The 18,409-nt window shown below is 42.0% G+C and overlaps 2 protein-coding genes across 2 annotated transcripts; one reads left to right on the top strand and one right to left on the bottom strand.

Annotated features, from left to right (window-relative positions):
- Positions 1 to 608: 608 nt before the first annotated feature.
- LOC308691560 (trace amine-associated receptor 13c-like) lies at positions 609 to 1,652 on the top strand (the record flags this gene model as incomplete). The annotated part of the gene is made up of 1 exon (XM_081366917.1): positions 609 to 1,652. The coding sequence occupies exon 1, from the start codon at positions 648 to 650 to the stop codon at positions 1,650 to 1,652; it is 1,005 nt and encodes a 334-aa protein (XP_081223043.1). The 5' UTR covers positions 609 to 647.
- Positions 1,653 to 13,838: 12,186 nt separating this feature from the next.
- On the bottom strand, positions 13,839 to 14,801 carry LOC308696692 (paraneoplastic antigen Ma2 homolog; the record flags this gene model as incomplete). The annotated part of the gene is made up of 1 exon (XM_081375588.1): positions 13,839 to 14,801. The coding sequence occupies one exon, from the start codon at positions 14,799 to 14,801 to the stop codon at positions 13,839 to 13,841; it is 963 nt and encodes a 320-aa protein (XP_081231714.1).
- Between the last annotated feature and the right edge of the window lie 3,608 nt (positions 14,802 to 18,409).

The raw sequence follows: 18,409 nt of genomic DNA on the forward strand, positions 1-18,409 counted from the left end.
TTTGTCCATATAATATTACACATATGTTCAATTCAATAGCTTTTTCACTGTACAGTATAAAGATTATTTCCCCATTTTTGATCATGTGTTCTGTAAACAGGACAGTTATTGCCTACCTATTACATTGCAATAGTTATTTTACAGGGTAAACTGGGAGGGTTATGGAGAGCTCAAGCATTCTTGAGTTCCAATGGATGACATAACCCCTCTATTTCTGGACCCCATTCCTAATTCACAGAAATCATCTTAACCACACCAAGAGACCCCTCAGATGAGTTCCAGGAGCCGCTCAAAGGAAGGGTGATCTACAGTGGCTGATTACTGATTAAAGCAGAAACCACCACACCTGTGTTCAGTTCAGTTCCACCTGTGCTTAACTTACATGTGGAAATACTTAACTATACCAAGACAGTGAAGAAACGATGCAAAAAAAAAAATGCTTTAACTTTTGACCAGTGTAAGAGAATTCTAATCTGGACTGAAGAAATTAATTGCATTTCAAAATTAATAACAACAACAACAACAAAAAAAATTGTATATTACATCATCACTGGGCAGGAGATGGGTGGGCCGTCTGATCCAGACACTGTATAAATTATAGACAAGAAAGAGAGCAGAACAAACTCCTAACATGAGGAGACTCACTCATGGCCTATGAGACAGAGGATCATGAGACTCAATACTGCTTTCCTGCCGTCAACTCATCATGTATCAAGGGAAAACGCTTTATATATGAATACAATATCATGTATGTGTTTGTATCATTGCTGTCAACATGGACTGTGTTTCTGAACCTGCTGGTGATCATCTCCATCTCTCACTTCAAGAAGCTTCACACTCCAACAAACCTGATTATTCTCTCTCTGGCTGTGGCCGACATGCTTATGGGAGTTCTTTTACCCATAGAGGGCTCTAAGCAGATTGAGACGTGTTGGTACTTTGGAGACACTTTATGTAAACTGTTTATGATAATCATTGGATTGGTTTTCTCAGGATCTCTCATTAATTTAGTTTTAATTGCTGTTGATCGTTATGTGGCTGTGTGTCACCCTTTACTGTACCCACAGAAAATAACCACAACTAAAACTTTAATAGGCATCTGTCTGAGCTGGGTTTGTTTTTCAACTTATTACACTATCCTTATAATTAATAATGGATATTTTGACACTTCACTCAGAACAGACACGTGTTATGGAAAGTGTTCTCTTACGATGGGTTTTGCCTGGTTTGTTATTGATCTGTTCATGTCTTTTAGTTTTCCATGTACCCTAATCATATCTTTATATTTGAGGATTTTCTATGTTGCACATCAGCAAGTGAAAGTTATAAACTCTCTGATGAAGGGTGGTAAATGTGTAACGGAAGGTTCATTGAGGAGGAAATCTGAGAGTAAAGCTGCTCTGACATTAGGAATCATTGTGATAGTTTATATGCTTTGCTATGTTCCATACTTTATCTGTTCTATATCAGTAAACTCTTCCACAACCATAAATGTTTTGGCATGGGTTGTGTACACAAATTCAGGTCTAAATCCTCTGATCTATGCTTTATTTTATCCCTGGTTTAAAAAGACAGTTAAACACATCTTAACTCTGAAGATATTTCAGCCATCATCCTCTCTGGTTGATATTTTTACAGAGCATCAATTGTAATAAAACTGTTAAAGCTGTCACTCATAAAGGATATGATTATCTTTGTAGGATTTATATTTGTAATTTACACTACATGTATCTTAGTGTGTAGCTTATTTCAGAGAGTATGTTTTCTGCATTTGATGTTCAATTTAACTTCTTTCCACACACATTGAAATAAATCGACACAATGTTCATAAATTGTATTAAATTAGCTCATTTAATAATCTGAGCATGCAGCATAAATCCTCAATGTACTGTAATAAATGGTAAATGTAGATATTATGTGCTTTATGCTTAATCACTTTCATCAGTCATGTTGCATCTGTGTTATCAAAAACATAATGACAAAAAAGGGACAGTCATACAGAACTAAACTCGGTAAAAAAGTGATGTCCTCTAAGACATTTTCTGGGAAAAAGCAGTTAAAAGTTAATGTATAAATATTGGTATGAACATAAAAAGATTCAACAACTGAGACATAAAATAAACAAGTTCTGCAGACATTTGATGAAAAGAAATGGAACAATGAGTCCCTGAACAATATGAAAATAAGCAGTCATATCTGGTGTAGCCAGGAGCTGCTGTAAGTCCCACAGATCATCCTCATGGACTGTAGCAGACTGGCCTTTTCTTGCTGTGAGATGTTACCCCACTCTTCCACCATAGACCTATGTCTATGTCCCCATAAAATATGGACACCCAACATGCATGTGTATATTCAGTATTCATTCATTCATTCATTCACACACACACACACACACACACACACACACACACACACACACACACACACACACACACACACACACACACACACACACACACACACACACACACGCATTACATAAAACAACATTTTTGGTTACATTTTATTTTAAGGTGTCATTGTTAGTGTAATTATATATTTAAGTACTTAGCAATATTAATTAACAACATGTACTTTAAGGTTAGGCTAGCATTATGGTTTGGTTTAGGGTTAGTTGCATGTAATTATGCATAATTTACTGTTATTACTATGGTAAATACATTTTTCAGATATATAACAAGGACACTGTAAAAAAAATTGTTACCAAATTTTGCAATGTTAATATGTTGAATATGGTGCATATTTCTATAAGCATTCATAGAAAAATCTCAAGATAAAACTATAGAATAAAGATAAACCTATAGAATAATGTGAGACATAATGACAAATTTCATTAGGTGAATTAATGATCTATTAAAAACATTATGCAAACACAATCAAAATATTTATTTTAGCTATGCTTCTCTGTTTATGTCTCTCTCAGATGGCATTTCCATCGTACTACCAATGTAGGAGTGAAATATAACATCATATCTGTCATTTCCCTCATTATTACAACAGAGGAAATAGATATTCTCTCAGTCTATGACATAAGCTACAATGTGTTTGTGCTTTACCAACCTTAATATAAATTGGATACAAAAATTGAGAGACAAAATGACGATCACACAAGAGTTTGACCAGAAAGGTTGCTTTGCTGAAATATCATATTGTGGGAAATCAGGAAAGCAGATAAACGGTCACAATGAGTCCTAACATCAGAGCAGCTTTACTCTCAGATTTCCTCCTTACTGAATCTTTTTTTGCACATTTATTATTCATCAGAGAGTTTATAACTTTAACTTGCTGATGTACTACATTGAAAATTCTCAAAATATAAAGTTATTATCAGGGTGCAAGGTCACAGCAAGGGCATGATGCTAAACTCTCTTTTTCATTCGCTTTTGAGAAGACATGTTGAAATCCTTCGTTTGGTGTCATAATATGATGCCCATATATAGTTGTCAGTCGGATTTAATGGGTGGGATTTATGGTAATTGAGAATGAGCATGCACGCGCGTCCAATTTATGACTGATTGGAATTCATTAACACTCACACTCATTTCACTATCAGATCTGACGTTTACAAAGTATTTGTGAATCAGGAGAAGAGTTTTCGGGAAGGTCTCTTTACGCACAAATCACTCACATATTTACTCGTATATTTACGAATGTTTCATGAATGAGACCCAATGAGTTAAGATCAAGAGCCCAACTAAAACAAACACTAATCACCATAATGGCGACTTACAATTAGGGTTTTCTCCTTCAGTGATTCTGCTTGTTAACATCAGGTTTCTTCAATGTTGGCAATAACAAAAAAATGTTTAAAAAGAATTGTTGACAATTTTACTCATTTTAAATGGTTAACTTTTAAGGAATTAATTTGATTAATCATTATTCAATTCTAATTTGTTAAATTTAATTAATAATATTGCTTGTAATCTGTTGCCAGTTGCCACACTTGTATCGATTAGATATGGCGTATTAATTTTTACAGTGCAAAGTGACCCCCAAAGTGTCACGACAATACAAATACTGCTAGATTTTCTAGCCAAACTGTTTATTATACACCACATATTTATACTTTACAACAAGAATTAGTCTTAAGGCCTGTTCACATTAAGGACAACAAAGGGCCTATTTTAACGATCTAAGCACGTGGTCTAAAGCACAAGGTGCAAGTGCAGTTAGGACGTGTCCAAATCCACTTTTGCTAGTTTAACGACGGGAAAAAGGTTGACGCGCCAGGCACATGGTCTAAAAGGGTTGTTCCTATTATCTTAATGAGTAATGGGTGTGTTTTGGGATTTACATGCATTAAACCAATCAGAGTCTCATCTCCCATTCCCTTTAAAAGCCAGTTGCACTTGCGACATGGCGGATTCGCTATTTAAATGGCGTAATTTGATAGCGGAAAGACTAAACACGTCCACCCTGTCCACCTGAACTGCCTGGTCCACTCTGTCCACCTGAACTGCTTGGTCCACCCTGTCCACCTGAACTGCCTGGTCCACTCTGTCCACCTGAACTGCCTGGTCCACCCTGGCGGCTTCATACAATATGGTCCCCTGTACTGCCTGGTCCACCCTGTCCACCTGAACTGCCTGGTCCACTCTGTCCACCTGAACTGCCTGGTCCACCCTGGCGGCTTCATACAATATGGTCCCCTGTACTGCCTGGTCCACCCTGTCCACCTGAACTGCCTGGTCCACTCTGTCCACCTGAACTGCCTGGTCCACCCTGGCGGCTTCATACAATATGGTCCCCTGAACTGCCTGGTCCACCCTGTCCATCTGAACTGCCTGGTCCACCCTGTCCACCTGAACTGCCTGGTCCACCCTGTCCACCTGAACTGCCTGGTCCACCCTGCCTACCTGAACTGCCTGGTCCACCCTGTCCACCTGAACTGCCTGGTCCACCCTGTCCATCTGAACTGCCTGGTCCACCCTGTCCACCTGAACTGCCTGGTCCACCCTGTCCACCTGAACTGCCTGGTCCACTCTTTCCACCTGAACTGCCTGGTCCACCTTGTCCACCTTAACTGCCTGGTCCACACTGTCCATCTGAACTGCCTGGTCCACCCTGTCCACCTGAACTGCCTGGTCCACCCTGCCTACCTGAACTGCCTGGTCCACCCTGTCCACCTGAACTGCCTGGTCCACCCTGTCCATCTGAACTGCCTGGTCCACCCTGTCCACCTGAACTGCCTGGTCCACCCTGTCCACCTGAACTGCCTGGTCCACCCTGTCCACCTGAACTGCCTGGTCCACCTTGTCCACCTTAACTGCCTGGTCCACACTGTCCACCTGAACTGCCTGGTCCACCCTGTCCACCTGAACTGCCTGGTCCACTCTGTCCACCTGAACTGCCTAGTCCACTCTGTCCACCTGAACTGCCTGGTCCACCCTGTCCACCTGAACTGTCTGGTCCACTCTGTCCACCTGAACTGCGTGGTCCACCCTGTCCACCTTAACTGCCTGGTCCACCCTGTCCACCTGAACTGCCTGGTCCACCTGAACTGCCTGGTCCACCCTGTCCACCTGAACTGCCTGGTCCACCTGAACTGCCTGGTCCACCCTGTCCACCTGAACTGCCTGGTCCACCCTGTCCACCTGAACTGCCTGGTCCACCTGAACTGCCTGATCCACCTGAACTGCCTGGTCCACCCTGTCCACCTGAACTGCCTGGTCCACCCTGTCCACCTGAACTGCCTGGTCCACCCTGTCCACCTGAACTGCCTGGTCCACCCTGTCCACCTGAACTGCCTGGTCCACTCTGTCCACCTGAACTGCCTGGTCCACCCTGTCCACCTGAACTGCCTGGTCCACCTTGTCCACCTGAACTGCCTGGTCCACCTTATCCACCTGAACTGCCTGGTCCACCCTGTCCACCTGAACTGCCTGGTCCACTCTGTCCACCTGAACTGCCTGGTCCACCCTGTCCACCTGAACTGCCTGGTCCACCTTGTCCACCTGAACTGCCTGGTCCACCCTGTCTACCTGAACTGCCTGGTCCACCCTGTCCACATGAACTGCCTGGTCCACCTGAACTGCCTGGTCCACTCTGTCCACCTGAACTGCCTGGTCCACCCTGTCCACCTGAACTGCCTGGTCCACTCTGTCCATCTGAACTGCGTGGTCCACCCTGGCGGCCTCATACAATATGGTCCCCTGAACTGCCTGGTCCACCCTGTCCACCTGAACTGCCTGGTCCACCTGAACTGCCTGGTCCACCCTGTCCACCTGAACTGCCTGGTCCACCCTGTCCACCTGAACTGCCTGGTCCACCCTGTCAACCTAAACTGCCTGGTCCACCCTGTCCACCTGAACTGCCTGGTCCACCCTGTCCACCTGAACTGCCTGGTCCACTCTGTCCACCTGAACTGCTTGGTCCCCCCTGTCCACCTGAACTGCCTGGTCCACCCTGTCCACCTGAACTGCTTGGTCCACTCTGTCCACCTAAACTGCCTGGTCCACCCTGTCCACCTGAACTGCCTGGTCCACCCTGTCCACCTGAACTGCCTGGTCCACTCTGTCCACCTGAACTGCCTGGTCCACCCTGTCCACCTGAACTGCCTGGTCCACCCTGTCCACCTGAACTGCCTGGTCCCCCCTGTCCACCTGAACTGCCTAGTCCACCCTGTCCACCTGAACTGCCTAGTCCACCCTGTCCACCTGAACTGCCTGGTCCACCCTGTCCACCTGAACTGCCTGGTCCCCCCTGTCCACCTGAACTGCCTGGTCCACCCTGTCCACGTGAACTGCCTGGTCCACTCTGTCCACCTGAACTGCCTGGTCCACCCTGGCGGCTTCATAGCCAACCAGGTCCACCCATGCCATGCCACGTCCCATGTCCTGTCCCCCGGCATGGGCCTGGCCCACCATCCCTCCCCCAAGACCTCATCCGCTCCACCACCCTCCTGAAATTGTTTGGTTTTTGTTTGTTTTTTTGCTGGGTGTCGGGAGCCGAAGGGGGGATCTGTCACGTTTTGTTCTTGTCTTGCTTTATGTCTGTCATGTGGTCCCCCGTTAGTCATGTGATCCTGCCATGTGTTCCCTTGTCTGATGTGTCATGTTGTCATTGGTTCATTGTTTCATAGTTTCATTGTTCACAGGTGTCCCTTGTCTTGTCATTAGTCTTGTGTAAACTAGGGCCCGTGGTAACCTTTGATTTGGCCCACCATACCGTCCGAGGAAGGAGGGAGGGGGGGGGGGTGATACCTTCGACACAGATCCTCATTTCTAATTTGACATAACATTTTTGTTTGTTTTATTGTTGAACTACAACAGAGTAAACTGAAATTAAATGTTTAAATTAAATGTAAATTAATTCGATTTTTTTCCTGTAAATGCGCAATTCAAGGTGCAGCACCGTGTGCTTTGCGACACTTGACGTCAGTTAACGTTTTTTTCATTTTTTTGCACACGGTGTGACCCGTTGGGTTAAATAACCAAGGTCATAGGTGCTGGCATTGAAAGCATGACTAGGCCCAAACAGAATCACTTCTGTTTTGTCTTCATTTAATGTCAAACAATTATTTGTTAACCATAATTTAAGTTCTTGAATACAATCAATCAGAACTCCCATTGCATGTTTGTCATTAGGTTTTAAAGGGAGATTCAACTGGGCATCATCAGCATATAAATGAAAAGAAATCCCATATTTGTGAAAGATTGAACCCAAGGGCAGCAAATATATCATAAATAAAATCAGAGCAAGAATGGAACCCTGAGGGACACCACAAGTCAAAGGAGCAGTGGAGGATGTATGTTGTCCAATACGAACAGAAATCTTACGGTCACTTAAGTAGGCCTGGAACCATTCAAGAGTGGTACCTGTAAGGCCAATGCAGTTTTTTAAACGAGAAATGAGTATGTTATGGTCTACCATATCAAAGGCAGAGCTGAGATCTAGTAAGACCAAAGCTACAGCATTTCCGGTATCAGTAGCCAATAGAATATCATTTGAAACTTTTAGTAGAGCATATTCAGTACTGTGTAATTTTCTGAAACCAGATTGAAAAATTTCATAAATGAAAATTTTGTACTAAGAAAAGCCTGTAATTGAAATAGCACCACTTTCTCCAAAAAATTTGCCATAAATGGTAAATTAGAGATTGGTCTAAAATGTGCCACGACTGATTTGTCTAAGTTTGGGGCCTTTAACATTGGAGTGATTGTTGCATGTTTAAGACTATCGGGGACCATTCCAGTAATCAAACTCAAGTTAACAAAGAATAACACATCATCACCAACAGTATTTACAACTTGCTTTAAAAAGTGTGCAGGCATGACATCAAGAGGAGAGACAGTGGGTCTTAAATGTTCAATTATATTTTTGCAAGTAGGGAGAGTAATAGGATCAAAGGAGGACCAAGTAGCAGGGCTCCGTGGTACATCATATATGTCAGAATTAGAAAGAGAATTTTGTGGCCTCAGCCTAATGACTTTCTCAACAAATTTTTTTTTTAAATTCTCACATGTAGTTTCAGACTCATCTATAAAAACATTTACCACCGGATTTAAAGGTATAGCGGAGGATCTTTCCGAATTTAGATAAGACCCACCCTCTCCACTTTTTGAATAAGTTTGATTGATTCACCAGAATGATGACAATCAGGAGGACCAATAGTATAGGTTATCCACCCGGAAGTAAAAAAAATCCTCCGCTATACCTTTAAGACAGAATCAATAGTAGAATATAATATTTTCGAGCTATGACAATTGTTATTTATAACCTCTGACAAATATTTAGCTTTTGCAACCTTGACCGCTTTCTGAAATACTGATAGAGATTCCCTCATAAGTTCATAGGAAACCTGCAACCTATCCTTATGCCATTTGCATTCATACCTCCTACAAGTTTTCCCAAGTGAGCGAATCGAGTCATTTGACCATGGTTGATGTTTTTTCCTCGGCCGCTTGGCCTTCATAGGAGCAATGGAATTCAGGATGTTCTGACAGGTCTTTAAATGTCTGGATGTCCCCATACAGACTAGTGGACTACCTAATATTTTCTTTTAGGATCTTACCTACACAACTGCTTAACGTTTCTTGTGATTGACTTTTTTTCCTATTTGAATTATTACTCCTCTGTGCACAATAGTTAGGGGCTGATCTCTTGACTTCCCTGGCTTGTCATAGGTGAGTTTAACAACTGGCTTTACTCTCCTTTTTTCCCTAACTGGTTCACTTTCTTCCATTTGCTCGCTTGTCTCTTCTTGATTTTCCTCTTCATCTTCTACAGAAGAACTGGACGAACTTTAAACGACGCTCTCTGCATCCTCTTCATGTACCAATTCTTCTTCCTCAGTACCAAGGTCTTCATGGAGCAGGTTCCTTTCCTGGTATACCAATTCTGACTGGCTGGGCAAAGTGTCATTCTTATTCAGTGTTCCCTCCAGATATGATCTGTAAGGTTTTGAAACATTGTATTCAAACTCAGAGGAAGTCTCAGAAGATGATATATCTTCATTTGTCAGTGCGGGAGCATCAACATCCGTTCTTTTCTTCCTCCTCACTGGGTTTCTCTCCACTTTGCTCTGTGGCCACCTCACAAGTTGCCCTATGGGTAACAATTGGTCTCTGTGAAGTGTTCTGACCTTTCCGCTTCCTGTTTCAGGTTTTACCCGATATACTGGTATATTTGGGAGTTTCTCACAGACTACATAGGGTACTGGACTCCATCTGGTTTGAAGCTTGTGTTTACCTTTCAACCCTAAGTTCTTGATCAACACACGATCCCCAGAATTCAAGGATTGAAATGACACTCGTTTGTCATATGATCCTTTATTCCTTTGATGGACTTTGTCAGCCTCTTCCATTGCTAACTGGTAAGCCCGTTTCAGATCTTTTTTCATATTGCTTATATACTGTGAGTGTGACACATCATCCATCCCATCTGGTGAAGTTCCGAAACAGATATCTACAGGTAACCGGGCTTCTCTCCCGAACATCAGGAAATAGGGCGAGTACCCAGTAGCATCATTTTTGGTACTATTATAAGCATGCACCAAGTAAGGTATCTGTTGGCTCCAATTTTGTTTTTTCTCAGCATTCAGGGTTCCAAGCATAGCTAAGAGGGTACGATTGAACCGCTCAGGCTGCGGGTCACGCTGAGGATGATACGGCGTTGTCCTTGATTTTCTTATACCAAGCAGGTTCAACAACTCCTTTATCAGCCGACTCTCAAAGTCACGACCCTGATCGGAGTGAATGCGTGCTGGTAGGCCGTAATGAATGAAGTACTTCTCTACCAGTATTTTAGCAACAGTAAGAGCTTTTTGATTCTTACTGGGAAACGCTTGTGCATAACGTGTGAAGTGATCGGTAATTACTAACACGTTGCCCAAACCTTTTGAGTCTGGCTCCACAGAAAGAAAATCAATACACACTAAGTCCATCGGCCCACTACTCGTTATCTGATGCAATGGGGCAGCTCTTTGACATGGACTCTTACGAGTAATGCAAGCTCCACAGTTCTTGACATATTCTTGCACGTCAAGAGACATCTTGGGCCAATAGAATCGATTTCTCAAAAGTTCTGTAATCCTTTCTACCCCCAGATGACCTAGATCCTCATGCATGGCTTTAAGAACTACTTCTCGGAACTTGGTGGGCAAAACCAATTGAAAGAATTCTCGATCAGACTTTTTGGTTACTCGCTGAAGCAATCCATCTTTCATTAATAGTTTTCCAGCTTCATGCCTCAATGCCACCACTTCGGGATCTGTTATTTTGCTTGACCACTTTCGTTCCTTCAGTGCAGTTATCGCCTGTCTCACAGTCAGATCTTCGTTCTGAGCTTTAATCAACTCTAGTTGAGACAGCAACTGTAAAGAATTAAGCTCCAACCTGGTGGGATAGGCATAAGCTTCTGGTATGGACTCTGGAGGGGCTCCTAGCTGTTCCACATATCTAGGATTGTCTTCCAAAGGCACCTGAGAACTCACCCGTTGACATATGGACTTTACACCAGACACAGGTATGTCCCTCCACTTGTTAGCCTCATCCTCATCCACAAATCTTCTGGACAACAAATCAGCATCTGTGTTGCTCTTTCCGGGTCTATACTGAATGCTAAAATCATACGTAGCAAGAGCTGCTAGCCACCTGTGGCCTGTTGCATTCAGCTTAGCAGATGTCAACACATATGTGAGTGGGTTGTTATCGGTTCTGACATGAAACTTGGCACCATACAAGTAATCATGGAATTTGTCCACGATTGCCCATTTCAATGAAAGAAATTCCAGCTGATGAATGGGGTACCTTAGTTCTGCTGGTCTCAATTTTCTGCTTGCGAAAGCCACTGGCCGCAATCCTTCAGGGTGTTCTTGATATAACACAGCCCCAAGGCCCTTCAAACTAGCATCCACATGAAGGATGTACGGCTTACTGGGATCGGCAAAGGCTAAAACAGGAGCATGTGTTAAGCAATGAATTATCTGTTTAAAAGCGGACGTGCAAGATTCATCCCATCGATCTCCAAAGGGCTCTGATTCCTTGAAGTAGGTCATGCTCTTTTCTTTGCCTGCCTTCTTTCCTTGTTGTGTCGGCGCATAGCCCTTAGTAAGCTCAGTCAACGGCCTAACAATGGAAGAGCAATTGGCAATGAACTGCCGATAGTAGCCACAGAATCCTAAAAAGGATCGCAGGGATTTCAGGTCCGATGGCTGGGGCCAACTGATCACAGCCTCAATTTTGTCAGGATCTGTTGCTATTCCATCCTTGGATACTATGTGTCCAACGTACTTCACTCGATTCTGGCAAAAATGACATTTGTCAATGGACACCTTTAATCCAGCTTCCTCCAGACGATCCAGTACTTTCATGAGTCTCTCCTCATGCTCCTCCAGAGTCCTTCCAAAGACGATTAAATCGTCTAGATACACCAAGACTTGGAGTAGGTTCATGTCTCCGACGACTCTCTCCATTAGTCTCTGAAACGTCGCAGGCGCTCCAGTGACCCCTTGTGGCATCCTCTCGAATTGGAAAAATCCTAAAGGGCAGATAAAAGCAGTTTTTTCCTTGTCAGCTTCTGCCATGTCTATCTGATAATAGCCACTTCTTAAATCGAGAACGGAAAACCACTGACTACCTGCTAGACAGTCCAGTGCATCATCAATTCTGGGTGTTGTGTATTGGTCGGGAACAGTTCTTGCGTTCAGGGTTCGATAATCAATACACATACGGACTGCTCCATTCTTTTTCCTTGCAATCACAATTGGGGATGCATATGGGCTGCGAGACTCTTTGATAATACCAACAGTTAAGAGATCTTGTAGATGTTTCCTCACATCGTCTATATCTGCGGGTGCTAGACGCCTAGAGCGCTCTCGAAAGGGTCTTGAATCAGAGAGCCGTATGTTATGCTCTACTCCCTTAGCGTGTCCTACATCCCATTCGTGAAGCGAGAATACTTTAGTTCTTTTGCTCAACTCTTGTTGCAGTCTCTCCCTCCATTCTGCTGGAATGGATGAATCCCCAAAGTTGAACAGTTTTGGATCAATCATCTCATCAACAGTTTCACTCACGGAAGAAGGGCTAACTGGATCTGCTAGGTACAAATGGCCAAGGACAGTTCCTACCGGAATGGTCACTTCTTTCATTGAGTCGTTTTGCAAGGGCACCAGTAACTGACTGTTTTCCATTGCTTCACTTGGCACTATGACGGTTTGTACTAACACTCCAGCCGGAATTGAAGTCACAGAAGACGCATCTATCATGAGTACTGCTTTCTCAAGAGGCTCTCTCATTTCCACCTCACATTTTGCGCACCACTCACCTCTGGGCGAGAGACTCAGGGGTTCAGGACCTGGCCACTTCACACATCCGACCGCATCATCCAGGTCAAAAGGTATGGTAGCTGTCGAACAAGATGGACCATCCTTCTCTAAGGTGGGCTCAATTTTTATACCCAAGGTATGCGCAATATCGGTCCCTGTTGACTCTTTGCATAACTGGGCCAAACGGGTGAACAGACTGGCGTTTGTGCCAATGATCACAGCAGTCTGGTCAGGGCTTGTAGGACCAGGACAGATCAGTGCCAGAACTGAAAGACTTTCTGAGCCACCAGTAGTTTTCTCTAGGAACTCAATGTTCACTACTACATACCCTATATACGGATAACTGGAGTCACTTAAACCCCACACAGCCAACCCAGACACAGGATGGATGGGAACCTCAGGTAGATATTTTCTGTACCACTTCTCAAAGATTATGGTCACTTGAGACCCACTGTCCAATAAGGCAGAGCATGGCTGTCCATTTACACGCAGCTGTACAGTAGAGGGGGGTCCTATCAGTCTGGAATTTGCTTTCCACAAAGTGAACTAACAGCACTCTTTTTCGCTGAACAGGAGGTATTACTCTTTTCTGTTTCTGCAGGCATTTCTTTTTGTCCCCATTTCATTTTTCTATTTGTCCGAATCAATTTTTGAATGACTTTATCCTTATTCTCAGGATTTTGACATCATGGGGCAATATGCCCTTCCTCTCCACAGTTGTAGCAAAAGTACTCTTCAGAGTCATTGTATTGCTTTCTTGGACTTACCAGTGGTTTCCTTGGAGTACTGGCATTTAGGGTGAGAGCTGAAACCCCTTCATGGTGACAGTTTTTCCCTGTGACTTTCCTTTGAAGGCTCTTCACTTGCTTCTTAAGAAAAGCAATTTCTCCTTCCTGTTGAATTTCACTGGCATTTGTTTTTAGACTGGAGGTGGGTTTGTGTTCTACCACGGGCTGAGTTACCATTGTGGCAAACTGGGACTTTAACTCTTTGATTTCAGCTTTCAGAGTTTGAATCTCTTTCTGCTTACCATCCGTTTCCACACTTGTACTGATTTTTTGTACCCGTGTGGTCATTTTGCACGAGAAGCTTCATATTCTTCTTCAGCCCGGATTTCGCTTAACAGCTCAAGAAATTTAGGAGGTTTTGTCTTTCTTTCTCGGAGTCTCAAATGAAGCAGCATCAAGTCAGCACCAACAGCACCTCTCAGCAATTGCTCAACGCGTACTCGATCACGGAAGTCCGCCGGTATGCCACCCCTCTGAACCACTTTGGTTAGGACACGCTCCAGTCTCCTTAAGAAATCTGACAATTTTTCTCCTACTTGCTGCTGCAACAAACGAAAAGCGAAATACAAGTCATCACCTGACTCTGCAGATCCAAACGCTTGCTCGAGGGCATCCAAATACTCCTCTGGAGTAACATCAGAGCCAGAATCACGCACAGCTTTGACGATTTCTAATGCTGGGCCTCTTAAACTCTCAATGATCCTCCTTTTTTTCTCTTTGACAGGACACTCGCTTTCTTCCACCATCAAACATGCTTGTTCCATCCAGTGTTCAAACGGTTCCTCGCCTGCAGGAGTAGGTATTGCTCCAGAGAACATCCTCAACCGTCTATAACCTCCTACTTCACTTGAAGTCTTTCCAGTCTTTTCTAACAGATCTCCAACAGCACGGATAATAGCATCAGGCGAAGAGTTTTCGGACGCAGAGGATGAAAACATGGCCTGAATATCCTCAACTTTTCTCCCTTCACTCTGAAGTAGGGTGTGCACTTTTCTAGCAAAATCCTCAGAACTAGTATCATCTCCACTTGAGGTGACAATTTTCCAAGGTTCTGCTCCAGAAACAGGCAAGACTTCAGGGGGTACTAATGTTGGATCAATTTTCTCTTTACTCTCACAGAGAACAAGGAAACACTTGAGCTTATCTCTGAACATCCTTCCTCTTACTCGTACGCGGCCCAGGCACTTGATTGTCTGCATTGTCTCTTCAACCTGTGCTACATCCAAATCTTCAGGTACAATAACCATTAACCCCCTGAGGTCGACGGTATCGCCGGCGATACCAGCTCGCTTTTTTTTTATCAGTGTAAAAGAAACTCATGAATACTCTGTTGACTTTGATTTTCCATAGGAGTTCCATACATCAATCGATTCTGTTAAATGTGTATTATTTTTGTGTATACTCACAATAAAAACATAGTGTTGAGCTTTTCGACAAATAAAGAAAAATAAACACGAAGCGAGTTCTGCCTTCTCTCTGTCCGTGTAGTCCATTCTGAAACGCGTCCGAAAATGAACCATAACTCAGTGAATACTTCTCACACATACACGTGATATATGTCTTTATGAAGCTTGAAATCTCTTCTTTTAAATGAAGTAATTTATATAAAAAACAAATATTCTCATCTTGTGAAATCTGTATTAAAAGAGAGCGATTCCAGTCGACCTAATTAGTCAACACATTCATTCAAATGTAATGTGACTCCGCCCACGGAGAGCGCACGCTATTCAAACGCAAATGGCTGAGGTAATCCGCGCAATCCTGTGAACGCCCCCATCAGCTCGAGAAAACCAAAACACAAGTTTATTCAGAACATTACTTGCTTACACCGTCTTGCAGCGCTGTGAGGAATAATGAGGAATACGAGGAATACGAGCTGAGGAATACTAGTAAGTTTTTCCTTCTCGGGTTTCTGTTTATTGACGAATGAACGGCATGCGCTCTGTTTTTTCTCCATTATGGACGCGAGCTCTAAAAAAAAAACACTAAAAGACTTTCAAACTTTCACAGAGACCTCAAAACAGAAAGTACAAATCCTTTCTTTAAAACGAATTTCGTTTTGTTTCAATTGTATCTTAATTTTAATAATTTTTTCATTAACAACTTTCCTGGATTTAAAGTAAATAAGCAACGAATGATGATGTTTTAGCAAACTGTATTGCTATACTGAGATGAGTAAAAATCGACTGAAATATGTTGAAATAAAATGTTGGCTATTTGTATAAGCAACGTAAACTGCAAATTAACATTTATATGCCCTAATATTTCATGAAAACAACTTTACAGTCAGGCGAAATATGAAAGACAACATTTTGTTTAGTAGATTTGAGTAGATTTTAGTACTGCCTCGTCAAATAAGCTTTTGTTTAGCAATTTCTATATATAAAATAGCCTAATATTTTTGTCAAAAATAAAGTCATCAACTAAGATGTTAGCTGTTCCAATGTTGGCTATATTCAAAGTAATGAATACATAGATAAAATGTAGGCCTATAATCTTTCTTTTTTTTTACAAAGAAAGAGTACACTTGAAATATTGTTAAAATTGTAATTATTGTTGTAATTGTAACCTTTTTAATAAAATAGCACAACATATGTACAAGATAGATGTAAGCAAAATCTTAAATGGTCAATATAAGTCTTCTTCTAAATATCCTTTGTCCTTGTATTGTGGCTCAGCCAGTTTCACACCTGTGTGAATGGCTCATCATTATGCAGAGTGGGTGGTAATTCAGGTGAAAACCACTCCTCGTTCACGCCCCCTCGCATATTGGCTTTCCAAGCAAAACCTGTTTTACATCAATTTAAATCAATGTATGGTTTTATTTGAACGATAAAGCAAGACTATTTTCACATAATTTTGAAGAAAAAACTATAGGCGACGACATCCATTGGTCAAAAGTCTTATTGACACATATTTACTATGTGTTTTGTGGCCTTATTTCAGAAATTTTAGTTTTTAGTTTTTTCAATATCCACGCATAAACATTATTCTCTCAAAAATTAAAACATGTACATACACGTGGCTCACATATTATGGTAGCCCTGTTTGTGCTTTATAGAGTGAATTTACACCTTTGCCATTAATATGTTTATAAGCAACTGAAAAAAGCACAAATGTCAGGGCATGTCAGAACATCTCAAGGGCCCAGAAAACCGCTCAGACTCCAGAGGGTTAACGCATGGTCTTCGTTCAATGCTTCTCCCCTGCACCAGCCCCTAAGCTCTTCTCTAAACTGCTGCATTTTGTGTTTTTTTTTTTTTCTTTCTAAAAAAAATTAAGGGTATATTTTTGTCACTGTTCAAGCTAAATAATATCAGGGAAACTATAAGATCCCAGCGGTGCCTCCATTTATGTAGCGCCCTTCTCCCTTCGATTTAAGTGGGAGGGGCCCTGGGTAAGTTTATTTTTAGATCTCTCTAAGTAGCCTCTGAATATTATAAATTTTATTTCAATAAACCCTTATCTTTTCAATTAGTGTGCTTAATAATAGACTACAATAACCACAGAGTCAGAAATAAAATATAAACTTTTAGTAGTTTACTCAAATAAAAAAAATAAAAAAATCAAATAGCAATTGGAGATAAAATAAAAGTTAACCCTTTAAAGTTTTACAACAAAAGGATCTTTCCTCCTTCAAACTCAAATCAACAATTTACAAATACAACACTGTATTAATATTCCGTATCACTCTGGTTATTTATATAACAGATAAACTAATAAGATGGACAGTAAACACACAAAATGCCACCAATATCACCAATGTGTTGATTAGTATACTCAAGTTCAACGGCTCACAAAAACATTCCCCAACAGTAATCAAAAACACCCGGGTGTCAATTCAAATATACAAATTTAAATAAAATAAATACCCTGATGCAGGCCTGATACGATGCTGGGGTTCGTTGAGGCACAAAACAGGTTGCCGCTTCACTCAACGAGTAAACGAAATAAACAACTGTCTTACCGATCGTTAGTTCAAGCCGGCTTTCATGACGCACACACTTCCAGCACGAGGGGGATTGCTGTCCGATTAACTGACGGCAGATCAGTGAACTCGTCCAACGCTGCCAGAGGAACCACTGAGAATCCCTGGTATCTCAGGGCGCTATCTGGATGTCTTCTATGGATTTGGTAAGAGAGACGATTCACGGTAGTTTTCCACACACGCGACCTCGCGTCTCTCACGTGTGATAAGCGCTGTTTCTTGAGAATCGCGCTACTCAGTCATTTGATAATCAAAGGGGAAATTACTATCCCCACACGTTCAAACAACATTTTACCAACTTTAAATCAGTTCTCGTATGGACAACTGTCCTAAAATGGTATCTTTTATCAAACTAGTTCTCAGACATGATCGATCTTCCAGCCATCACCTCTTCTTCCCGGACGTCACTCCCGTCCCCGCCCCCTCAACATTTAACCAATCCCAGCTCTTAACAGTGGCAAGTACTTTTAACTCAACACATAATCATACATTTTCCTTCCTTTTCAATGAAAATAATATTATACAAGGAAACCAATACACATACAATACATGTATATAAATAAAATATTAGAAAATAATATTAAGGAAATATTACTAAACCAAATGAATACCCAAACTATATGAATAAATTTCAACCGGGCTTCATGAATATTAAAATCACCCAATAACAGAATCTTTTCAAACTTTGTTACTATACCCCCCATAAAATCTCCAAACTCATTTAAAAACACACTGTTTGACTGTGGCGGTCTGTAAATGATCACAAACAGAACTGGGTCAGTAGCTATTTCCATTTGAAACATTTGATGCTCAAAACTATCATATGCCTCAGATGTAATGCTTCGGCCATGGAAGTTGCACTTGAAA

Source organism: Scardinius erythrophthalmus (genome assembly GCF_964197995.2).
Source record: "Scardinius erythrophthalmus genome assembly, chromosome: 1".
In the NCBI taxonomy this organism is placed as follows: Eukaryota; Metazoa; Chordata; class Actinopteri; order Cypriniformes; family Leuciscidae; genus Scardinius; species Scardinius erythrophthalmus.